Source organism: Cyprinus carpio, chromosome A11 (genome assembly GCF_018340385.1).
Source record: "Cyprinus carpio isolate SPL01 chromosome A11, ASM1834038v1, whole genome shotgun sequence".
In the NCBI taxonomy this organism is placed as follows: Eukaryota; Metazoa; Chordata; class Actinopteri; order Cypriniformes; family Cyprinidae; genus Cyprinus; species Cyprinus carpio.
In genome coordinates, this window is record NC_056582.1 from 3889268 (window position 1) to 3916891 (window position 27624).

At 36.9% G+C, this 27624-nt stretch overlaps 1 protein-coding gene across 2 annotated transcripts in view; it reads right to left on the reverse strand.

The window, feature by feature from the left end:
• Window positions 1-3787: 3787 nt before the first annotated feature.
• The window catches only part of gdf11 (growth differentiation factor 11), a 64816-nt gene continuing 40979 nt past the window's right edge, over window positions 3788-27624 (reverse strand). Inside the window, exons 2-3 of one of the 2 annotated variants that reach the window (XM_042765946.1) lie at window positions 4571-4944; window positions 3788-4390 (exon numbers count right to left, since the gene is read on the reverse strand). In XM_042765946.1, the coding sequence (XP_042621880.1) occupies window positions 4013-4390; window positions 4571-4944 (752 nt within the window). In that variant the 3' untranslated portion in view covers window positions 3788-4012. Of the gene's footprint in view, window positions 4394-4570; window positions 4945-27624 lie in introns of both variants that reach the window. The other variant, XM_042765945.1, reaches the window with a different exon arrangement.

Genomic DNA, 27624 nt, shown 5'->3' on the forward strand with positions numbered 1-27624 from the left:
CTCTGTTCCTCATGATCTCTTCTGAAAAAAAAAAAAAAAAAAAAAACACCAAAAAAAAAAAACATGGATAGTAAGCCATTGCAAGCTCCACTTGAACAAACAAAAAAAAAGCTACCTGAAACAATTCTTATTGACATAGTCAGTCAAACCAGTCAGTGTATTAAGAAAGGGGCAGTCCTTTTGTATTCTAAATAAAGTATTTATTGTACAAAACATGATCAAACAAAAAACAAGGACAGAAATGATGATGAAGTTTTCTTATTTGCATGAAAACCAAGCTACTTCATAATTTCTCTACACAACATGAGTGGCTGAACATGACTAAAATAAGTAGGTAAATCTTCAAAGCAGAGAGTCTGTCAACACTATATAATGTAGAATGTTTTCATTTGGATTTCTTTTTTCTTTTTTTTCACATTTACAAATCACAATTCTTCTTTCTCCACATATTGTATGACAAAAACATTGAGAACATTACATTATACAGAAGTTTTGAACTGTACAACTTAACAGGGTAATGGCTTATGATATCCATATCATACTTTCCATACTTTGTGTCCTTAAAGGACCTTAATATAGAGACCCTGTGGCATTTTAGAAGACTTGTACATCATTCAAGTAATAATGTTCTAAAAAACATTGACAGAACTGAAATGGCAAGAGTAAAAATTATATGACACAATTACATGCATTTGTTTTTTGACCATAAATATAGAGGATTTATAAAATTTGTCAATTTTAATTTCATAGCAAGGTTTCAAACTGTTTTGATGAGGTAGCTTTTTACTTATATTGTGACCGATTTAGTTTTCAATAGAGATAATTTCTTGTGGCCCATATAACCTTGTTTCTGCTGTGAACGTCTAGTTAATACTAAGTTCCAGTCCTTTGTAATATGCATTCTCATAGTGCATAGCCACTTTTTTCAAGCCACAAACTAGATTTGCCAAAACTTCACTTTCAAATCAGATGTTACCTAGAATGTTAAGGCTTTATAGAGTTCAGTTTTGTGGATTTGATAGTATTACAAAACAACAATTTAAAACTTCAGGCATCGGTCAGTTTTGAAATTTTAGATATGATTTGTTTTAGACAACTGGTTTCTGCTACAGCAGAAAGATTTCAAAGGCATAAAGACAGATATGGTGGATGGACTATACCTTCTGTAAACTCATTAGACAATATTTAGCTATTAAAGGGGTCATATGATGTGATTTCAAGATTTCAAGTTGTTAAAGCCGCCCAAATGTTCACGCAAAGAAAGAAGGCGTGGTTTCAGTAACTGTAGTTAGTGTTGAAGCAGCCATGTCAGGGATATGCTATGTGTATCTAGGCGAAAGCAAAAGTACTTTATTCGGCCTTTTCCTAAAGTAGATGCATTTAGGAATCTTTAAGATTACTTACAACAGAACAGCAATGCATTTTATGGATGACCATTTCGTGAACCTAGGAGAGGAGGTAATTCTGCTACGACAATCTGGCGCTTCTGAATCAGCTACTGTAAGTATGTTTTCTTATTAGTTTAAGTATTTGCTATTGCGGTTAAAATCCAGAGTTTTGCACGTCATGTATGTGTGTGTGTGCGCGTATGTGTGTGTGTGTGTGAGAGAGAGAGAAAGAGAGAGACAGGGTCACACAGTGGAGTCAGCTGTCTTAACCGTCCGTGGCTTGTGTACTGCAAACACAACTCTGTTCCCCTTTCGGGCTTGAACTGATGGTAAAACTAAGGACATTATTAACTGTCTTTACATTTATTTTGAAAGATGAAGCTCACAAATAGGGAAAGGGGCGTTACATTTCCAATGAGTGCTTGCTGTGTTCGGCCAATCACAATGCACTGGGACAGTTGGCCAATCAGAGCAGACTGCGGTTGTCAGAAGGAGGGACTTTGTAGAAAACGATGTGTTTGAGAAAGGCAGGGCATAGATGACCTACAATAATGTACAGTATTTGAAAAATAATGTGTTTTTTGAACTTTAAAGCATGCCAACATATTCTGTTACTCCAAATACACAAAGTAATAACCTTTAAAAAAAGCATCATATGACCCCTTTAAAATCCATCTACAAGTTCTTGTGCTTGAAAAGGTCAAATAGAAATGGAAATAAAAATTCCTCTTGCCATTTACTTCCTATAGTGCAAAATTTATTGTTGGTAAGTAGAGTGCCCAAAATGATCTTTTATACCCTTCAGCACCATCCCACTGCCATCCTTTTTGTATTTTGCTCTTTTGTGATATATACACATATTACTTAGATTTAGTGTAAGAAGGCTCCTCTTTTATCCAACATCATAGTGCTTTTGTTTTCAACAAAGGGACATATTTGAAGAATAGGAAAAGATTTATATTCTACTGCACCACTCCCCCTCTCCATCCTTTGATTTTTCAGCACTCCCAAAGTTTACTGTACCATTAAAGTTTGGCAAGGGACAGGGAATGGTATTTGATTAAATACAACTAAAGTTAAATGAAATTACTTTTCTCTAAATTGTCTTATCTACAAAAGATATGGTACTGCTGTGATCCACAGTGACATCTGTTCTTTTATTCATGTAAATACATGTGCAAACATAGTGACCTATATGTTACTGTATTCAGTACAGCTGCATATAGCCATGAACATGTTTTATTTTGGTTTACTTTGACACTGATTTATTGATAACAGACTGTTAAGGCAGAGTTAAGGTAAGGAAAGACATTTCTGAAAAGAACATGTAAAATTAAAGTTTGTGGGAAACATTATTTTTCTTTTTACAAATTACAATTATTTTACTGTGTGTGAGAGAGAGAGACACTATTTTCACTTCTTTTTCAATAAATAATTTATTTTTGTTATTTATTTTTTGTTATGATGATTTTGTCCATCACAGCTGCTGAACACATGAATAGTACTACATCATAAATTCCTATGTCTAAAATAAATGTTTATGTTCCTTTTCTGCCTAAAAGATGTAGAAATAAAAATGTCTTCCTTTCATTTCCTTTGTCATTTTCATGAGTAAAAAGAGGATCAAAGTAGTTATGAAAGGGTGCCTAGACTATTTGGAATTTCGCACCACAGTGGAAGCAGCTTTAGTGGAGGGTGCGGGGTTCATTTGTCTCCTGTCATGATTTCTTTAATGCATAACATTAGCATTGAAGTACAATAGAAATGCATGTAGGAAACTTAAGAATAAGTCTTAGTATGCTGGCTTAAACACTTTGGACTCAATGTCAAAATCTTTCTCACAACTGAAAGATGCATATATATGCAAATAATAATTAAAAAATATATAATAATATTATACATTCCTAAATGACAGATCAACACTAACAACTCCACAAGTGTTTTTTCATATGTTCTACTATATCTTGCACTACATTTTATATATATATATATATATATATATATATATATATATATATATATATATATATATATATATATATATATATATATATATACACACACACACACACACATTTTCCATCTTCTGAATCTGTCCCCTAGACAGCCATAATTCAACAAGTTTTCAGCATCAAGTATTTTTTCTGTTTTCTCTGAATGTGTTATACTGCAAAAACCAAAAACAAAATCACAGACAATGAGAATATATTTGATGTAGAGCGAGATTTTGGACCTGAATCTCAAACCTACCCAGCGCAATGCAGCAAAAACAAAAACCAAGAAACCAAGTCTTGTTGTGTGTTTTGTGTGTGTATATATATATATATATATATATATATATATATATATATATATATATACACAGTATATAAACCAAATATTTGGTAATTTTAACTAAAATTCAGATTCAAATAATAAAGTGAAAAATTAGGATTTATTAGGATCCTGGACCTAAGTGTTCTACTTGGACTTATGAAAGAAACAACAAATGTGTTTTTGTTCTATGTACATTATGTAGTATTCTTTCCAAGGAATGTAAGGAAAATATAAGGAAATTGCAGAGACTTGCATGCCTAACACCCTCCTTCCATCACTTCCCCTTAGCTCAACCAAAACACATAATTCTATGAACAGCCACAGCGGTCCACCACCATTCCTGGGATTTTGCCATGGATTATCTGCTGTTTATCATTGAAGTACAGCATGTTTATCGGCGACATCTTTGTGGGTGTGCAGCATGGCCCTGCCGAGCCTCTAGGATTGGCATGCTGAACCAGATGAGTATGTGGGTACTTCTGCATGAACATGTACTCACACTGGCCTGAACAGTAGTTTGCTTTGTAACGTTTGGGTGCAATGATCCAGTCCCAGCCAAAAGCTTCAAAGTCCACTGTGAGCGGGTAGCGACAACAGCGGGATTCTGTGGAGTGTTCATCACAGTCAAGTCCCAGATTTCTCCGTGAGCGCTTGGTTGTTTCAAGAACCTTGACCTCCAGGAATGGCTGCTGGAGATTACGGGAGGAAGAAGACATACAGAGATGGGTCAAGCACCCTCTATAAAAAGCAGTATCAAATGCATCTCAAGTGACATAAAGCTAAAAAAATTTAACCTTTGGTTTAGTACAATGATTATTGTTTCCACTATAGCAGTTTTTTGGTCTAACAGGTCTAAGGGTCCTTACCAGTCCTTCCTCTCCAGGCTGCAGAGACGTCACAGCCAGGTCATTGCCATTCTCATCATAGGCATTTATATCAATGCCCCAGTTTGTGTGTGGCTGCTTGAACCAGTTCTGCAACACATGTTTGAAATCAATGCTCTGCCAATGACCTGCTTGCGAACTGAGCTCTATTTTGAGTGACCGGATACGGATGTGTCGGCTTCCTTGCTCAGTGATAGGTTTAAGGCGAAGGATCTGCAGGTAAACAGTGGAAGTTTGCTGTAGTGGCCGCAGATAAACCCACAGCTGGGCTTTCAGGACCTTGGTAAACATCAGTTTTGGACTGAACTTGAAGAAACAACAGCTGGGTTTCCCATCAACTTGCACCAGAGGTTCAGCTGAAGGAAACAAAATAAAATGCTATTATTCACTGAAATTGCATTTAAAATGGTCAAATAGTATGACAGTATGATATAAACAAAACAATATAAATCTAAAACAGAAATATAACTGTAAGGAGTTTCAGGAAAACAATGCGTAGTGGACACATGCATTTAACCCTTTCTAGTCTTCAGATGCTGGCGCCCAAAAATGTTTAAATTTTATTGGAATGGTATGAAACTTGGTGCCAATGGTCATACTTGCAATATGAACTTACAAAAAAAAAGAAAAAAAAAAGACTGGAAAGGAATAGTCATACTTCTATTCTTAGTGGTTTAAAATGGCCTCCATGGGAAAGGTATTCGAAATGAGAAAATAAATAAATAAATATAACCACATGCATATTAACTACTATAACTGTAAAAAATGTAATTTCTTAAATATTATGGAAGTCAATGTTTGATTACCAGCAATCTTCAAAATATCTTCTTTTATGTTCAACATAAGAAAGCAACTCATTAAGGTTTGAAATGACATGAGGGTGAGTAAATTATGACATAATTTTTATTTTTGGGTGAACTATCCCTTTAAGTACAAATTAAGCAAAATAATCTACTTCTTAATCTACTTTTAAATCATAGCTCGTTAATGAGTACGCTAACAATTTTAATTGATATTCAAACTTTTCACTGCACTTCAGTAGCCAATAAAGATATCCGACTGTAAATGGACCAATAACGGCCCTGATATCCAGTGTTGGGTAAGTAACTCTGAAAATGTAATCAAATTACTGATTACTGATTACTCCTTTTAAAAGTAATCACGTCACTGTTCTGATTACTTTTTCAAAAGTAATTAGTAACATTACTAGTTACGTAAGTTTTTTTATCCATGAAATTTATGAAATCCCAGCATACTGTACACACTCCCGATAAATTTTTGTTATTAAAGCATCAACATTCATAGAACACTGTTATTTTCAACTAAAGCAAGCGGCTGCTGCGTGCATGGTTTATATGGCATGGCAGAATGCCAGCAAAGAGCTCTGCATTTATACACAACCATATCACCCTGCAGCTCAAGACTGGTTGCCCACTGAAGTTAAGCAGGGTTGAGCCTGGTCAGTAACTGGATGGACTATACTGTCCCATCACAAGCTGCGCTGGAACACACCGCACAGACTTACAGCCGACGGCAAACTAACACGAGTTGTTCATATCAGCAGCTATTTATAGTATATATTCGTCATTCAAAAGGAGAAACCAAAACAAAGATATACAAGATAAACGCAGATATAAGAAACAAAGCAGGCTTGCTTACCATTTTGAATATCAGTAACGTTAATAACTTTAATCATTTTAAGCGGCTCATGTTGTTATGAAAACATTCGCATATTAGATTGCTTGGGAAAGCTCACATTACATTTAAACAGCCTTCTGTCTGTACCGCCTTCATTCACATGCTTGTTTTCATCACTTTTCCTTTAATTCTTTGCACTGACTCGTTCGCTAAACTGAACATCCAATCAGAGCTCTCCCTCGTGCAGACGGCCCGAAGTCCCCGACCCCGATTCAACATGTTAAATGGGGCAAACTGCCACCGATGTGAGCCCGATGAGAGCCGACGAGTGGAACACACCAAACAAACTAGCCCGACCATTACTCGCCGTCTGTCCGACGATGGCAAACGGCTGATCGTCGGCTTGGTGTGTCCCGGGCTTTAGAGGATTCATTAGCACACAAATTTCAGCACTGCATTGCTCAATGCTGCAAACACGTGTTATAGCCTAAATACAAACCCGATTCCAAAAAAGTTGGGACACTGTACAAATTGTGAATAAAAATAGAATGCAATGATGTGGAAGTTTCAAATTTCAAGATTTTATTCAGAATACAACATAGATGGCATATCAAATGTTTAAAACTGAGAAAATGTATAATTATAAGGGAAAAATAAGTTGATTTTAAATTTCATGGCATCAACACATCTCAAAAAAGTTGGGACAAGGCCATGTTTACCACTGTGTGGCATCCCTCTTCCTTTTATAACAGTCTGCAAATGTCTGGGGACTGAGGAGACAAGTTGCTCAAGTTTAGGAATAGGAATGCTGTCCCATTCTTGTCTAATACAGGCTTCTAGTTGCTCAACTGTCTTAGGTCTTCTTTTGTCGCATCTTCCTCTTTATGATGCGCCAAATGTTTTCTATGGGTGAAAGATCTGGACTGCAGGCTGGCCATTTCAGTACCCGGATCCTTCTTCTACGCAGCCATGATGTTGTAATTGATGCAGTATGTGGTCTGGCATTGTCATGTTGGAAAATGCAAGGTCTTCCCTGAAAGAGACGACGTCTGGATGGGAGCATATGTTGTTCTAGAACTTGGATATACCTTTCAGCATTGATGGTGCCTTTCCAGATGTGTAAGCTGCCCATGCCACATGCACTCATGGAACCCCATACCATCAGAGATGCAGGATTCTGAACTGAGCACTGATAACAACTTGGGTTGTCCTTGTCCTCTTTAGTCCGGATAACATGGCATCCCAGTTTTCCAAAAAGAACTTCAAATTTTGATTCCCATCAATTTTGATTCGTCTGAGCACTTCTACTTTGCCTCAGTCCATTTTAAATGAGCATTGGCCCAGAGAAAACGTCTGCGCTTCTGGATCATTCCTGAGCCCATGTTGTGATTTCCATTACAGTAGCATTCCTGTATGTGATGCAGTGCCGTCTAAGGGCCCGAAGATCACGGGCATCCAGTATGGTTTTCCGGCCTTTACCCTTATGCACAGAGATTGTTCCAGATTCTCTGAATCTTTGGATGATATTATGCACTGTAGATGATGATAACTTCAAACTCTTCGCAATTTTTCTCTGAGAAACTCCTTTCTGATATTGCTCCACTATTTTTCACCGCAGCATTGGGGGAATTGGTGATCCTCTGCCCATCTTGACTTCTGAGAGACACTGGCACTCTGAGAGGCTCTTTTTGTACCCAATCATGTTGCCAATTGACCTAATAAGTTGCAAACTGGTCCTCCAGCTGTTCCTTATATGTACATTTAACTTTTCAGGCCTCTTATTGCTACCTGTCCCAACTTCTTTGGAATGTGTAGCTCTCATGAAATCCAAAATGAGCCAATATTTGGCATGACATTTCAAAATGTCTCACTTTCAACATTTGATATGTTATCTATATTCTATTGTGAATAAAATATTTAGTGAGATTTGTAAATTATCCCATTCCTTTTTTACTCACAATTTGTACAGTGTCCCAACTTTTTTGGAATCGGGTTTGTAGAAACTCTGCGTATGCTTGCAACTGTTAATCGTTTATATTTTATATTAGATCATGTTGCTTTTGTGAAACCATTTATTTGCTTTAGATATTTTATGTTTATATATTTCTATTTTGCGTGAGTCCCGTGAATCACTTTATTCTCCCGCATCCCACACACATGAGTCTCTGCACTTGCCACTCTGGTACCAGGTCTCATGGGAGCAGGTCTCTAATCCACTGGCACTTGACTCGTGCAACATCCTTTTTACAATCTCTAGATAATAAAACACTGCATTCTGTCAGCAATGTAACATGGCAGTAAGGAAAATATAACCCGTTAAATTACTATACAAAAAAAAAAACAAATAAAATTAAAACACGACAAAACAAACCAATACTAAAAAACCCAACAAAATTAAAGAAACGCATTACTAAGTAATGTGTTACTGCCCAACACTGCTGATATCTGAACTGGGAAAAGCTGCTGCTGCAGAAGGTGAAGAGCAGATCAGACAGTGAGGGAGCTCAGCGTAATTTATGGACTCACAAAGTTTTGAGAAACAAACTACATGGTAGTGTTATCATAAATATCTACATTACTCTTTTTCCACAGTATCTACCGAATATACACTGATACAAGCTGCGTCTCTTTCCTCTCCGACAATGAGTTTGACACGCATCCGCCTCTTGTCAATTACTGAGTCTGAATATCCGCGCAGGATTGCAGGTATTCCGCATAATTTTAATCATTCAAATGAGCCTAGCGCTTTATTGTTACATGAGAACACAGTCTGTAATCGCAGAAAATTGGATGCGAGCTCTCAAATAGGCCTAACTTTTACAAATTAACTGCCTGTCTTCTCACTCCGATATTGTTTTGTGCACACTCAGACTATATGCAATCGCGATCCCTCCGTGCTTGAAATTATTCCTCCTTGCTCCTGGATTAAATTTTGTCAAAAATTTCAAACATTCAGAATAGATCCACGCATGACCGATAAAAATGCTACTGGAAATTTTATTGGCTGTAAGTGAAATGCATCAGAAAATGGGAATGGGGTTTGTATGATTTGTACATATAAATATTCTAGTCTAACTGCATCACTACTTTCTACAGACATACCAGTCAAAGCCATCTGATTTATCTAAACAACATAACAACATAAATGGCTTATTAAAACACTGCCTATAAAAAAATCAGTGTTGTCATATTTTGAATACCTCAACTAAATTGAGGTTATTTGTTTTATAATTATTTATATAAATCTGTAATAACTATAATTTATTACTGACTGTGCGCTTGTTATTTTTTGTGAATTCAATTCAGTTTGAAATAAAAATTTTAAATCATGCTTCCTGGGGTTTTTTCAACAGTTACCCTATTTTAAAGACACAAATACACAGAATAAGCAAATGTTTAAGATTGAGATTTTTGTAATGGTAAATGATCAATGTTTATACAGTATGTAAATAAAAGCCTATATTAAAATCTGTTTATCATATACAGCAAACTTGTCTTTTTAGAAGACTTAGATAAAACCATTTAAACTTGAAATAATGATTGCCTTGACAAAAAAATGGATGGACAATATATATATTATTAAAATATCTATATGGAGTTATACAGTAAAGTTTTGCCAATGGTATTGAAAATAATCAACACTTTATAATAACTTTCATTTATAAATCATTAACAAACATTATATAATGATTAACAGATCATTAGTTAATATATATTCATAGCTAGAAAAATTTGATAATGTTCTTGTTAATGTTTACTAATGAACTTACTAAACATTACCTAATGATTAACATATGATTATTTAATGTAAATTAAAATTCTTACAAATGTCAGCAAACCTTCAGTTCATATGATCTTCATTTGTTGGTCTTTTTTTTTGTGTAGACCTCTTTTTTACACATCTTAACAAATAATCTATTAATCATTTGTTCAAGTTTTTGCAGTACCCAATCCTAAATGGAAACTATTCATAATTTGCAAATGTTTATAAATGTTTACTAATCATTAATACTTTATGAGCAGTCATCTTGATGGCAAAAAGTGTCCTGAAAGACCTGAATTTACCCTATTCACACATATTTACTAATCATTTATTAATCATTTGTTAATGTTTTTGCAGTAGCCAATCTAAAGTGGAAACTATTCATCATTTGCAAATGTTTCTAAACAATTACTAATCATTTAGTATCTTTATGGGCATTGGAGTTTTAGCTAATGTAACAAGGTTTGTGTAAAAGGCTGGCTGGTTAAATTTAGCTAAATGCTTGTTAAAGACATAACGGATTGTAATTTTGGTGCAAGAAAAAAAATGTATTGCCTCAACACTCACATTAGTATACTACTATTCAGTATATCATTAAACAGGATAGGTATTCCTTGTATCATAAATAAACATAGGAAAACAAATTTTTACATTACAAATCAAACATTTTTAAAAGAAATACCTTTTCATTTATCAAAACAATATAATATAAACAGATTGAACCATGTTCCCTTATAATAATTAAATTGACCACTGTACACGGTTGACCCCTTAACCAACCCTTAAACCTACTTAAACCACCAAACCTGTCCCTAACCTTACCCATATAACACCTCAACAGCAGCAAAAGTGTTGTGCATTAACACAAGCTTTTAATCATTTTATAACATCTGTTAAAATCATTTGTAGATTTTCAATAAGTGCTTAATCATATGAGAGTTTAACAACATTTGTAAGCATTTTAACTTACATGAAAAAATTATTTGTTTGAACATTATCTAATGTTTAATAAGTGTATTAGCAAACATTAACAAGCACGTCATCTCACGTTTCTAACTCTTGAATATATATTAACTAATGATCCAATAAGCATTATATATTGTTTATATTGTGATTTATTAATGAAGTTATTATAAAGTGCTACCAAGTCGTCATGAAATCAAAAATTATCCTACTTCCTTTTTTTTTGTGCACATTACTAGTCTTGTGGTGAACACTTAAACCGTGCAAGTCAATACACTGGGGGGGAAAAAATTATTTGTAGGCCGTCATAATCTTTAATCAAAAACTGAACATTTGTTTCCACTCTAGATTGGCGTTCTTGCTCTGATGATGTCAGTTTGACGTCTTGGGGAGAATCCTCTTGTTAAGTATAATGCAAGGACTGCTGTTTCCGAGTCCAAGCCTCTACTCATTTCACTTTGAGAATACTATTTCAACAGCCATTTATGAGCACTTTTTAATATAATATTACATATTTAAGCTAAACATTTAAAAATTTGCTGTACACACTACAGTCTCCGTCCTCACAGTGTCTCAGACACTAATATTTTAGCCAAATCACTGTCTGGCCATCTGGGATTTCAGTATGGAGATAAAGGTTAGGTTTATAATTTTTTTTTCCAGTATTACATGACATTGTGGGTGAGATATTCTTAACTACTCCTATCTAACCGTGAATCTGTTATGAGCAAGAGGTGGATTGGAGGTGTACCACAATAAAACCTTGCCCTAAATTCAATATTCTGTTTCACTTGGACATACATCACAACACTGAAGTCAGTTGCAACTTCCAGTTCATGGGTACTTTGATACTGATAATTTTCAAGGCATTGAAGTTAAAAATTCCTGTATCATGCCCACCAATTTCACGTAATTTGACAATAAGATAAAAGTGGGTTTTGTTCAAAATAGCTATTATCCACATAGATCTTTGATATTAATTAATATTTTTGGGTAATTCATTAAATATTGCCAGTTAAAAAGTATATAGTTGTCACGGGTCGTCACGGAAAGATAACAGCAGACGAAGATTTATATTCCAAACAGACTTTACTGAGACTTCGGACTTGGTACAACTCATAACATACGCTAATAACCGACAAACGTTAGAACAGAAACAGGACTATAAGTACACACATGGTCAATGAGAAAACTAAGAAGGGACAGCTGGACGAGGATTAACTAATCAGAAACCATGGAAACTAATGAGAGCTCATAACAGACAAGACCTTTAACTAAACTGAACGTAATTGTGACATTAGCTCCCCCCTCAGAAGGCGTGACCTCACGCCACAACAGAAGATGACAGAAAAAGAGAAACGAGGGTGGAGGCTTAGGTAAAGGGCGTGGTGCTGGTGAAGGACTGGAGCCTGGAGAATTTTGAGGAGGCCAACACCATGGTGGAGCAGACGATGGGAGGAACCAGGGAGGAGCTTTGGCTGAAGGACAGGGTGACACCCAGAGGCCGATCCACGGAGGTGGAACCAGGGTACCTGGAGGAACCAGCGGAGCGGAGAGATCGAAGGACCAGGGCGACATCACAGGCCTGGAAGCCCAAGGTGGAGCGGCTGGCTCGCGTGCCTGAGGCGGAGCCGGGGATTCGGCTGACCAGGGCGACGATGGAGCCAGTGAGGACGACAGGGAAACCAGAGGAAGGGAGGAGCCTGGTAAAGCCGAAGGGGTGGAGGGTCGAGGCGAAGCCAGAGACCCGGAAGTCCGTGGCGGAAGCTGAGCGACGACCGACCGAGGTTTGTCCGGATGTACGAGGGAGCCCAGAGGAGTCCTAGGGCAGACGGGCCTCGGTGGAGCCAAAGGAATGCAGAGCCGGAGTGGAGCCGGCGGGAAGAGAGGTCGAGGTGGAGACATGGGCCTGGAGGGCCCGAAGTGGCAGCTGGGGACTCAGCGCAATCCCAAGCTGGTGGAGGAGAAGCCCTGAGGCGAGGCTGATGAGCTGCAAGGAGCTAGCGGCAGAGGAAGAGCCGAGGAGCTGGAGGACACCAGTAGGGCCGACGAATCCAGGGGACTGGCTAAAACCAGTGGAGGAGATGGGACCAGGAAATCAGATAGGGACATAGGAGGAAGATCTCCGGACGGGACCGGAGCCTCTAACAATCCGGACGGGACCGGCGAAGAAGACAAGGGTTTTGAGGGTGGGTACTTGGGTGGGAATTGGATCTGCAGACCACAGATCTATAAGGTTCATGTCCACTTCTGGCTTTAAGGTGGACTGATCAGCGTGCTTAGTCTCCTCGGCTTCAGTGGGCTCTGGCTTTGGTTCCTGAACGAGCCCTGTTGGTGTCTCGGGCTCGCTGACTGTGAGGGAAAGGCCACCCATGCTGGAGCATCAGCCAGCATTGCTGTTTATTTTGATGTGGTCGGTTACTCAGTAACAGACCTAAAACTAAAGATAACACAACACTAATATTTATTTTTGATGTGGTCGGTTATTCTGTCACGGGTCGTCACGGAAAGATAACAGCAGACGAAGATTTATATTCCAAACAGACTTTACTGAGACTTCGGACTTGGTACCAACTCATAACATACGCTAATAACCGACAAACGTTAGAACAGAAAAAGGACTATAAGTACACACATGGTAAATGAGAGAAAACTAAGAAGGGACAGCTGGACGAGGATTAACTAATCAGAAACCATGGAAACTAATGAGAGCTCATAACAGACAAGACCTTGAACTAAACTGAACGTAATTGTGACAATAGTCACTAGTAGTTTTTGAAAAGAGTACTTTGTACTTTTACTTAAGTACTGTTTTGGCACCAGTACTTTTACTTGTAATTCAGTATTATTTCAGCAACGTAACAGTACTTGTACTTAAGTACAAATTTTCAGTACTCTTTTCACCACTGCAGCTGGTGGCGCTAAGAGGTGAATAAATCTCAATTTAAAATAAATCAAATAATGCACTTAATTTTCTTATTAACCCCTCAACATGGCAAATCTTTTCACAGTTTAGCATTTTCAGTGTCTTGGCTAGTAGACAAAGTTTTGTGTGATACGCCTGAAACCCTGTTATACACTGTGTAATAAACCCTGGAATACTAGGGGGTAGGGGTAGACACACTCTTTTAAATGAGTCTACTCCTCATGATTACTGTTATAAACATGAGCTGTGTCCAAAAGGTGAAGGGAGAGGTGTTGCTACAATTTATAGTAATATTTTCAGTATTTCTCAGAGGTCTGGTTTCAAGGATAATTTGTTTGAAGTAATGGTATTTCATATAAACAAGTGTTAATGTGACGTTGTACTGGCTACTGTATACAGGCCACCAGGGAACCATACAGACTTTATCAAAGAATTGGAGGATTTTCTATCTTAGTACGTGCTGGCTGCAGATTAAGTCTTAATTGTTGGTGATTTTAATATCCATGTTGATAATGAAAAAGATGCATTAGGATCAGCGTTTATAGACACTCTGAACTCCATTGGGGTCAGTCAACATGTGTGAGGGCCTACTCATTGTTGTAATCATACTTTAGATTTAATTCTGTCACATGGAATTGATTTTAATGGCATTGAAATTCTGCAGCAGAGTGATGATATATTGGATCATTATGAAATCGGCATACTCACACCTTAAAATGGGTATTAAGAGCAAGTTGTACACTTGTTATTGCTGTGCTTTGTAGGATTGAACATGTACACTCAATAATGTCCACTAAGGTTTCGGACACCACTAAAAATGGATGCCTCTCAAATAGTCCCCTATTTATGGGTATAGGGGAACAATTTCAGACACAGGACGTGTAAATATGAGGTTGAATTCAAAGCCTATTTTAAGTGATGCAAACTTAAAGCTTCCTGCTGCCAATTAGTTTCCCTGTTTCTGAAAAAAACATTTGCCTGACATTCAAATAAATTACACACTTTCTGGATTATTTTTTTTTTTTTTTTTGTGATAAAGTAAAACAATACATAAAGTTCTGTATAATGATGTTACAACAGTAATCCCAGGCAGACCCGATCACTGTAGGACCAAACTTCTGTGTTGCCCATACACTGTCAGAAAAAAACAATGTATAAAAAAGCAATCTGATTTCTGCTTATAAACAATGTCATTTTACTTAATGTTGTTCTAAAGAGCTCACATTTCTTAACAGTATCATAAATCTACCAGTGGCGGACTGGCCATCTGGAGCACCGGGAGTTTTCCCGGTGGGACGCTGTACAAGGGGCGACCCTTTGCTTAAATATATATAAAAAATTTATTGTAGTAAATGTACATATATCCTTCCATCGGCCCAGACGAATGGCCCGCGCAGCCAACTTGATTCAAAAATTCTAAATAAGTTAGCGTGTTCCGGCTCATTCTCAAAAGTGCTCGTCAATGTCAAAATGTTTGAAATAGCCAATCAAAGTGTAGAAGGCGGGATTTACTGTTCAGAGACACAAAGCTGTGCGAGACATGAATGCGAGCTGGGGTAAGATTTAAGCAGCTAAACATGACAAGAAAATTCAGCAATATTTGATAACCATTTACGAAAAAAAAAAGTTAAAAGACAGACATTAATTTTCAGGAATACAAATTACTACTGGCCTTATCAAATTTCTGAGATTTTTATGCCATTGTTTACGTTATTCATCACAATGTACATATTAGCAGTTTTCAGCAGACATGAGATAAGAGTTAATGTAGCTATATCTCTATAAAGGTATTCTGCCTTGATTTCATGTGTCTAAGAAAATGTTTAAAAATTAATAAAATCATTCTCAGTCTTACTCTAGAACATTATAAATCTGAAGACTTTTGCTTTTGAGTGCTGTGCATATGAAAGTGATTTATATTATAGGTCTAATAAAAATATAATTTGCTTATTAATTCACATGCATTATTTTATATACACACTGGTAGTTAAAAGTATGAACTAATTAAGGCTTTTTATTTATTTATTTATTCACTAATTTATTTGGAAGAAGATGAAAAATTTAGTAAAAACTGATATTATGAAATATTACACTTAAAATAGTGGTTTTCTATTTAGAATGTTTTAAAATGTAATTTATTTCTGTGATCAAAGCTGACATTTCAGCGTCATTACTCCAGTCTTCAGTGTCCCTTCAGAAATTATTTTAATGCTGCTTAATTTGCTGCTTAATCATTATCAAAGAACAGCATTTATTTGAAATTCAAGTACTTTGTAATATGTGTAAATGTCTTTACTGGAACTTTTTAATGCAAACTTCTTGAAGAAAAATATTAATTTATATTTTTTAATCTTACCCAAGATTATATTATATTACAAACCCGATTCCAAAAAAGTTGGGAGACTGTACAAATTGTGAATAAAAACAGAATGCAATGATGTGGAAGTTTCGAATTTCAATATTTTATTCAGAATACAACATAGATGACATATCAAATGTTTAAACTGAGAAAATGTATCATTTTAAGGGGAAAAATAAGTTGATTTTAAATATTATGGCATCAACACATCTCAAAAAAGTTGGGACAAGGCCATGTTTGCCACTGTGTGGCATCCCCTCTTCTTTTTATAACAGTCTGCAAACGTCTGGGGGCTGAGGAGACAAGTTGCTCAAGTTTAGGAATTGGAATGTTGTCCCATTCTTGTCTAATACAGGCTTCTAGTTGCTCAACTGTCTTAGGTCTTCTTTGTCACATCTTCCTCTTTATGATGCACCAAATGTTTTCTATGGTTGAAAGATCTGGACTGCAGGCTGGCCATTTCAGTACCCGGATCCTTCTTCTATGCAGCCATTATGTTGTAATTGATGCAGTATGTGGTCTGGCATTGTCATGTTGGAAAATGGAAGGTGTTCCCTGAAAGAGACTACGTCTGGATGGGAGCATATGTTGTTCTAGAACTTGGATATACCTTTCAGCATTGATGGTGCCTTTCCAGATGTGTAAGCTGCCCATGCCACATGCACTCATGCAACCCCATACCATCAGAGATGCAGGCTTCTGAACTGAGCGCTGATAACAACTTGGGTTGTCCTTGTCCTCTTTAGTCTGGATGACATGGCATGCCAGTTTTCCAAAAAGAACTTCAAATTTTGCTTCGTCTGACCACAGAACAGTTTTCCACTTTGCCACAGTCCATTTTAAATGAGCCTTGGCCCAGAGAAAGTACCTGCGCTTCTGGATAATGTTTAGATATGGCTTCTTTTTTGACCTATAGAGTTTTAGCCGGCAACGGCGAATGGCATGGTGGATTGTGTTCACTGACAATGCTTTCTGGAAGTATTCCTGAGCCCATGTTGTGATTTCCATTACAGTAGCATTCCTGTATGTGATGCAGTGCCGTCTAAGGCCCGAAGATCACAGGCATCCAGTATGGTTTTCTGGCCTTGACCCTTATGCACAGAGATTGTTCCAGATTCTCTGAAACTTTGGATGATATTATGCACTGTAGATGATGAAAACTTCAAACTCTTTGAAATTTTTCTCTGAGAAACTTTTTGATATTGCTCCACTATTTTTCGCTGCAGCATTGGGGGAATTGGTGATCCTCTGCCCATCTTGACTTCTAAGAGGCACTGCCACTCTGAGAGGCTCTTTTTATACCCAATCATGTTGCCAATTGACCTAATAAGTTGCAAATTGGTCCTCCAGCTGTTCCTTATATGTACATTTAACTTTTCCGGCCTCTTATTGCTACCTGTCCCAACTTTTTTGGAATGTGTAGCTCTCATGAAATCCAAAATGAGCCAATATTTGGCATGACATTTCAAAATGTCTCACCTTCAACATTTGATATGTTATCTATATTCTATTGTGAATAAAATATAAGTTTATGAGATTTGTAAATTATTCCATTCCATTTTTACTCACAATTTGTACAGTGTCCCAACTTTTTTTGAATCGGGTTTGTATATATAATTGCATAGGAGACAGCTATTTAAATGGTAACATTATATATTTCACAGTATTGTTTACAGTATTTTTCATCAACAAAATAATTTGTATACATTTTTCCACAATTGGAGCTCTATCCTTTAAAATGATAGATGTCAAGTTCCTGCAAAAGAACAAATTCTGTATATCGCCAGCAGAAAGGCACCATAAAAACATTTTCATTTTCTGCACTATTCAATCTACTAAACGATACCAGAGTATTGTGTCATATGGACTGATAATACTGGTATTTGACTTTAGTGATATTAAACTGTCCCTCATAAAAATTCTTAAAAATTACTTACTATTTGCCAAATACACCAGGAAAGACAAATTATAATATAAAGAATGCTAGTCATTTATGGTGTGGTGTAGTGTGTTGTGGACCGGGTTTGGTGGGCCGCTCTGTGCCAAAATGTCCAGGGCCAATTTTTGGCCCCAGTTTGCCCCTGTAATCTACCACACTTCCACAAGCAAGCATATCTGAATTGTTTTAAAATGCAGTCAAGAACACCCTGTGTTGTTTTTATTTGTCTTATTCTGCCTTGATGTATCCAACTCCTAGATTTTATAATGTAATAGAGCAGGATAGGGGCTGTCTACAAAGTACAAAATGCTTTTACATCCAAATGCTTAGCTGTAGAAAAAAAAATCGAACAAATTGTACACACAAGGCCTTGAAATGCACACCCACACAATGTATTTAAAATACATATAGAGTTGTATCCCAAATTAAAATGATGTGTCTTGTTACTGGTTTCTAGTACAACTTTTTGATGGTGGTTTTGCACAGAAGCATAATAGAACACATACTATTGAAAATTAAACCAATTCATAAATTAGTTTAAGTGAAAGTGATGTGACGTGGCCAAGTATGGTGACCCATACTCAGAATTCGTGCTCTGCATTTAACCCATCCCAGTGCACACACACAGCGAACACAGTTGAATTAGTAAATAATTCAAATATCTCCTTACTATTTCCCGTCACATTTATGGTAATTACTTTTGCCAGTGCTTTGCAACAAGCTTAAGCCTATTGCATGCATTTGAATGCAGAACTGTTCAGCTGCACTGATGGCACGCACCATACTGCGGGACAATAAACACGTTGAGCTGCTCTTGACAGTCACGTTAGCAAGGTCTTGTGTTGTTTCCACTAGCACGGCAACACTAATTGATGGATGTTTAAAAATATGAAAATATATTAAATATATTCACATCTTAATTATGACGTAAAAAACACAGAGGGGCGTAAAAAAGTTGGGGCCCGTTGGGCCCGGGCTGAAATGCAGGGATCTGTCAGGTCCTACTCATTGTCAAGATCATAATCTAGTCTTGTGTAAACTCCAGATAGTTAAAACTGTAAATTCTACTCCTTGTTACAAGCATGGTAGAACCATCACTTCTACTACAAAAGACTGCTTTGTAAGTAATCTTCCTGATTTATCTCAATTCCTCAGCATATCCAATAGCTCTGAAAAACTTGATGATGTAACAGAAACTATGGACTCTTTTTTTTCTAGCATTTTAGATATGGTCGCACCTTTATGCTTAAAGAAGACTAGGGAAAACAGTTTGACACCATAGTATAACGAGCACACTTGCTTCCTAAAGAGAGCAGCCAGGAAAATGGAGTGCAGCTGGAGGAAAACAAAACTACAGGTATTTCATGTTGCATGGCGAGAAAGTACCCTATGCTACAGAAAAGCATTAAAAACTGCTAGATCTGATTACTTTTCGTCTCTTTTAGAAGAAAACAAACATAACCCTAAGTATTTATTCAATACAGTGGCTAAATTAACAAAAAATAAAGCACCAACAGGTGTTGACATTTCTCAGCAACACAGCAAATACTTTATGAACTACTTTAATTCCAAGATTGATACTATTAGAGAAAATTGTAACCATGCAGATGTAATCATTGTCATTAGGATATGTCCCCAAAACCTTCAAATTGGCTGTTATTAAGCCTCTCATTAAAGGGGTCATATGATGCGATTTCAGTTTTTCCTTTCTCTTTGGAGTGTTACAAATTCAAAGAGATATTCTTTATAAAAGTTAACTACCGCGGACAGCTGACTCCTAAAGTTTTTGATATTCTGCATATTCTGTGTGGTGATCAGTTCACAGCAGTGATAGAAATTAATCTTTTCCAATAAGTTTAAAGTGAATTTTTTTTTTTTCTTTATGGACATATTTACCTTTATAAAGCCCTTTTTTTCTAAAAGTGTGCATCATCTTTTCAGTCAAATTCTTAAACTGAATCAGTCAATTAGAATAATAAGTCATTTGGGCTGTTACCAAGCAAATTAAATCAGTATTGACAAAATGTATCTTTGCAATGCAGAGAAAACACAGACACTGCATTAAAAGTTGCATTTAAATGCATTTAACTTCCAGTTACAAATGCATTAATACTGTTTTCATTTTAAACATAAAATGCTGAATACTGATATTTGCAATTATAAATATATAAAAAATGAAAAGATACTTTAAATGTGAAATTAAAACTGCCAGTAGGTGGCAACAAACCACTAACAATAAATTAATCATAATGACTGAACAGAATCATTTAAACGGTTGATTCATTCAGGAACAAAACAGTGTCATGTTGTTTAGAGATGCAAATTGGAATTATATTTGTTGGAGAAATAGAGCAAAAACAGTCAATATCGTGTCTAAAACGTAAGTGTCTTAAATTCTTGTATATTGAACTTCTGTATAAAATCAATATCACAATTGTAATCATGCTGCATTTTGGTGGAAAAACATCAGTCTTTGCATTTCTGCCATCATATCTTGAATTTTGTGATCATTCTAAATGCATTTTAATAAATTGAATCATGCAGTGAAAGAACGCGCACTTGTCTAACCTAGACTTCCTATTGCCTTAGCTAAACTTTAGCTAGTCTCACGTAGCCAGACCTTTAGACTGCGGCTGAAGGACTGGAATTCATGGTAGCTTAATTTTGGCAAAGGCCCGCGCACGAGGCCATTTGACATGTCAAACAACCAATCACAGTTTGTTTAAAACGTGTAAAACTCTCGGACGTATTTGAAAGATTCTATGCTGCAAACTTTCAATATTTCACATACTTTTGAAACTCCAGTGTTTAGTTGATCCTGATAAGTGCTCGTCGTCACAGTTGTAAACACTACGGCTTTGTTCTTTCATGAGGTGATTTGGCATCACAGCATCTTTGTTTCTGGACAGAACGTTGAAGAACGTGACACACACGTCTCCCAGAAATCCTGTAGAATTCAACCAATCCGATGACGACTTAGACACTCCTGAAGTGTTTCTACTTTTGTGTCCCATATGAATCAGATGTTTAGCCAACAGTCCGTGGGCGTGACGTCTGAGGCTGAGACTAAACTTTAGCTAACTTACATGGTAGCTCTCATGAGTCATGGATGTTAGCGAGACAAATTAACTATATTTATCTTTTGTCTTTTGGATAATTAGCTGTAAATTCGAGGCACAGCTAGCCGATAAGGATGTGTGCTACACTGCTGTGCTGCAGAGATGCGGAGGGAGAAAGACATTGAAACTCGATAGAGTCTCAACATTTCCCGACCCAACCTGATATTTTGATTTTTTATTTGTTTGACAGGGACAGCTGTGCGCAAACATAAACACACACACACACACACACACTTACATATATTAATTAATTTATATAATAATAATAATAATAATAATAAAACTCTCTCGAGGAAGAAAAAGGGCAGGTGCTCAAGCCCCTTTGATGTCTTTGTGTGCACGTGCCTGTTGGGGACACTTCATTTGATTGCACAGATACTATTTAAACTGCACTGAGCAGTATGATGACATCACTGAATTCAATTATGAACTGCCTTTAACTGAAAATTTAATGTTTTCTATTATCCTTTTGCATTGACACACTATTTTCCTGTTTGATACTGTAAATTTGCTTTGACACAATCTGTATTGTTAAAAGCACTATATAAATAAAGGTGACTTGATTGGACACTATAAAGCTGATACAGAGAAAGGTATTTATTTTAAATTAATTTATTTATTGATTTAAAGTTCAATAGTCTGTACATTTTTTTTTTTCAAATTTATGTGAATATAGCCAATGTTCTCACAAGGACCTGGAATGGGTCTACTGCGTAACCTTTGTATTATAGAATAATATAAATTTTTAATATTGTTTTTCTATTATTAATATATATTTTTATTTTTTAAATAGTAACCACTATAATTATCTTCTTTATAATATTTAAATTCAAGTGAGCTTTATAAGGGTTTGTCTTTGTATCTTTCAAAGACCTTGATGCACAAATTGCTCTTGTTTTGTTAACTGTAAATAATAATAATAATAATAATAATAATAATAATAATAATAACAATAATAAAATAAAAAATAATTCCGGCAGGAAAACATTAATCAATTTATCCTTTCACAAGTACTTTGTAGATGGTCCCTACTTGGTCTAAGTGCTAGTGCACCACTGCCAAAGCCACTAGAAGACAAGCCTGCAACTTTAGCCAAAAAGCTCCTGAAGTTTGCAGACAACACCACACTCATCAGCCTCATTCAGGACGGTGACAAGTCTGCCTACAGACAGGAGGTTAAAGAACTGGCTGTCTGGTGCAGTCTCAACAACCTGGAGATCAACAAGCTCAAAACAGTGGAGATGATCGTGGACTTCAGGAGAACCCCCCTGCACTCTCCCCACTCACCATCATGAACAGCACTGTGACTGCAGTGGAGTCCACAATCTCTCAGGACCTAAAGTGGGACACTCACAATGACTCCATTGTGAAAAAGGCCCAGCAGAGGTTGTACTTCCTTCACCAGCTAAAGGAGGATTAACCTCCAACAGGAGCTGCTGAAACAATTCTACTCTGCCATCATTGAATCTGTCCTCTGCACTTCTATAACAGTCTAGTTCAGCTCAGCTACCAAATCCGACCTCAGAACAAAAAATAGTACAGTCCAGACTGCTGAGCGAATCACAGCAACAACCCTCCCTTCTCTCCAAGAACTGTACTCATCCAGAGTGAGCAAAAGGGCTAGCAAAATCACTCTGGACCCCTCACATCGAGCACACTCCCTCTTTGAACTGTTGCCATCTGGTCGACGCTAAGAGCTCTGAGCACCAGAATGGCCAGACACAGGAACAGTTTCTTCCCTCAGGCAGTCCATCTCATGAACACTTGACAATAACTGTGGAACACACAACACTATTTATACACTCATACACTTATTTATCTAACACACATACTTAGTCTACATTTCAAATTTGCACATAATATACCTGCACATACAATTTTCAATTTGTAGATTGTTATTCCTTATTTACTTAGTTCTGTTTTTTATTCTTTTATTATCTGTGTTTTTGTTCTGTTGCTGTCATTCTGATCCAATGTGGAAGCTTTTGTCATGAAAACAAATTCCTTGTATGTGTAAACATACCTGGGAATAAAGCTCATTCTGATTTAACATCATTATTGTAGTTTTGCATTTATTGAAAGATCCATGTTTGTATTTCCCTGTGTGTTTTTATTAACATTATATGTTTTGTGCAAATGAGTTTAAGAGCATCTGTTACATAATTATCTGTCTCAGGCCAGTTTCTAAACATAGGCAAACTAGGCGGTCACCTAGGGCAGTGGTTCTCAAATAGGGGTACACGTAGCCCTAGGGTACTGCAGGGGGGTACGTGAGAGAAAGTGGAAACTGACATTTAGGAATAAATCATGAAAATAGGTTATTGTATTTTTATATGAAATTAGGACTACACAAAGATGCATTAAAAATGAAGTCATAAATTTAAAATGCATTTCAATTTATTAGAGTTATTTATTGAAAACCGGATCCAGCATGTGGAGCAGTGTCTGCGTGTGAATTAATGTAGGTTAGGAGAGGTTGCAAAAAAATGGACAGCTGGTTTCTTAAAAGAGGACAAACTCCTCCAACAGAAGATGAACACGTTAAAAAAACAAAAACAAACCAGAGCCTCAAAAATACCACCAGTTTCTTGATGAATACATAGGGATTGGATTTACATTAACTTCACATAACCCTTTTGTGCTTTTTATGCAGTGAGCTGTAAGCTAACAGCGCAATGAAGCCATCTCATCTTCAACAGCATCTACGGACTAAACACCCACATCAAGTCGGGAACTCACTCAAATTTTTCAGAAGAAAATTTCATGAATTTACATCATGCCAAGAGAACATGAAAAAAGCCACAAGTGCATCAGCAAAAGACCTCAAAGCATCATATGCTGTCTTTACTTTTGGCAAAAGCTAAAAAGCCATTTAGCCTGGCTGAGGTAATGATAATTCCTGCTGCAGCTGTGCTCACTGAGACCATGGTGGATATAACAGCAGCAGACAAGATCAAAAATGTACCGCTGTCAAATGACACCATTTCACGTAGAATTGACAAAATGGGGACTGCTATACACTGCTCAAAAAAATTAAAAACACTTTGAAAACACATCAGATCTCAATATCATGCAGGATATGTATACTGATATGGACTGGGTAATTTGTCAGGAATGAAAAGATGCCACATTGTTTAATGGAAATGAAAATTATCAACCTACAGAGGGCTGAATTCAAAGACACTCAAAATTAAAGTGAAAAAGGATGCAGCAGGCTAGTTCATTAACCCTCTGGAGTCTAAGGGTATTTTTGGGGCCTGGAGAAGTTTTGTCATGCCCTGACATTTGTGCTTTTTTCTGTTTCTTATAAATATCTAAATGGCTAAAGTCTAATCTCACTGTAATCAGCACAAACTGGGCTGTAATAATATGTGAGCAACATTTACTGTATGTACATGATTGTGTTTTTGAGAAAAAAAAATGTTATGCGTGGTTAGTGAAAAACTAAAAATGTTAAATCACTTGAATAAGGCAATAAAACACATACAGAAAATTGGTTCCCGGGACTTTTGAGAACTGGAGCTTGTAGCCTAGATTTTTTTTTTTTCTAAATGATGTGAAAATCATCTTGTTTACTCACTTACAGAAAACAGTATATTGATTTACATTTTCTAAGACACTTTTTGTTGGTAAAAGTCATATGCGAGTAGGCGTCAACTATCATGAATTCACACCTGAGAAGACAAAGGCCTGCATAATGAGCTGCATAATGAGCCATTCAGTCAGCTGTGTCACTGAGAGGGATGAGTTACAAGAAAGAATGTGAGGACAAAATAAATGTATATATTTTTATGTTTGTAGTTTAATTAGAATATATTTAATTATCCCACAACATAATTTAATATTCACTTGTGAGTGCAGTTAAACAGTTTATTAGGAACAATCAAAGTTGACTTTCAAACTGAATTTTTTGCATCATTACTCCAGTCACACAATCCTTCAGAAATCCTTTTAACAATCTTATTTTCTACAAAAAAAAACATTTATTGTTATTATTATTATCATTATTATTATTATTATTATTAATGCTGAAAAGAGCTGAGAATATTTTTTTCAGGTTTTTTAGGGGGGATAAATTGAAAGAACAGCATTGTTTATTACATTTGTTACAGTTACATTTATTGGTACATTTATATTATTTACATCAAGCTTTTGAATGGTATAGTAGTGTACATTGTTATTGAAACTTCATAATATTTCACTTGATTATACATTTAGTCATGAATTATAGTTTGGAAAAAAGTCTTTGGAAAAAGTCTAACTAGTAAAGTGTTTACACGTTATGTGAAAACTAGTACAAGTATATAAATAAATAAAAAGAGACTTACTCATGTTTATGATCTCTGCTGGATAAAGTGCCTCATTCTTTTTTTCTGAGGAAATCCAAATCTCAAATCCTCAACCACATTACATGTTTTTGGGGTGAATTATGTCTTATTCCTCTCATCGCGAAGCAAACAGTAAAATAAAAAAAAAACTTGAACAGTCTCGCTGCGTTGTCTTCTGTTGTGTGGGCGTATTCAAGCCACGCGCTTCAGTGAAACATTAGAATCTCAAAAGCGCGTTCAGCGCGGGGGCGTGGTCGCATTAGAAGATAATGAAGGGAGACGTGAAAAAAACGGACATCGCGTTGTTTTCATATGGATTACTTTATCACAGAATATTTGTTTTCGGCAGCACTTGTTTAGTTTAAAAGTAGACATGTCAGGCTTTCTATAGATATCTTTCTCATGTCTCTGTGTTGAGTATTCACTGAATTACAGTTCATTTTAATGACGCGTTTGTAACTGAAGATCAGCGCAGACAAAGGCTGCAGACAGCACTCCTTGTTTGTTATCTTTATTTTATAAGTGCACAAAGTTTTGTTGTTATTATGTCTGTATACAAAAAAAGTAGACCCTTTACAGATTCGATTGATGTATTGCTCTTATCTGTACGATCAAAACTGAAAGTGTAATTTAAGTTCTTTTCGGGGTTATCAGGAGAAAATACCCCAAAACGCGTATACGTGTTAATCGACTTCAGAGGGTTAAGCTGAAATTTCATTGCAGCAACTCAGAATGGTACTCAGTAGTTTGTATGGCCCCCACGTGCTTGTATGCATGCCTGACAATGTCAGGGCACACTCCTAATGAGACGAAGGATGGTGTCCTGGGGTATTCCCTCCCAGATCTGGACCAGGGCATCACTGAGCTCCTGGACAGTCTGAGGTGCAACCTGGCGATGTCAGATGGACTGAAACACAATGTCCCAGAGGTGTACTATTGGATTTAGGTCAGGCAAGCGTGAGGGACATTCAGTGGTATCAATTCCTTCATCCTCCTGGAACTGACTGCATACTCTCGCCACATGAGTCTGGGCATTGTCGTGAACCAGGAGGAACAAGGACCCAATGCACCAGCGTAGGTTCTGACAACGGGTCCAAGGATTCCTTCCCGATACCTAATGGCAGTAAGTGTGTCATTGTCTAGCCTGTAGAGGTCTCTGTGTTCCTCCATGGATATGCCTTCCCAGACCATCACTGACCCACCACCATACCGGTCATGCTGAACAATGTTACAGGCAGCATAACATTCTCCACCGCTTTTCCAGACCCTTTTACATCTGTCACACGTGCTCAGGATGAACCTGCTCTCATCTGTGAAAAGCACAGAGCGCCAGAGGCGGACCTGCCAATTCTGGTGCTCAATGGCAAATGCCAATCAAGCTACACGGTGCCAGGCAGTGAGCACAGAGCCCACTAGAGGACGTCAGGCCCTCAGGCCACCCTCATGAGGTCTGTTTCTGATTGTTTTCTTAGGGGCATTCACACCAGTGGCCTGCTGGAGGTCATTTTGTAGGGCTCTGGCAATGTTCATCCTGTTCCTCCTTGCACACAAAGGAGCAGATACAGGTGCTGCTGATGGGTAAAGGACCTTCTACTGCCCTGTACAGCTCTCCTAGAGTAACTGCCTGTCTACTGGAATCTCCTACATGCTCTTGAGACTGTGCTGGGAGACACAGCAAACCTTCTGGCAATGACACATATTGATGCGCCATCCTGGAGGAGTTGGACTGCCTGTGCAACCTTTGTAGGGTCCAGGTATCGCCTCATGCTACCAGTAGTAACACTGACCCTAGCCAAATACAAAACTAGTGAAAAACACTCAAAAAAGATGATTAGGGAAAAAAAATGTCAGTGGCCTCCACCTGTAAAACCATTCCTGTTTTGGGGGTTTTCTAATGGTTGCCCATCTAGTGCACCTGTTGTTAATTTTAACAACACCAAAGTAGCTGAAATGAATTAACAACCCCCTCTGCTATGTAACTGACCAGATCAATATCCCAGA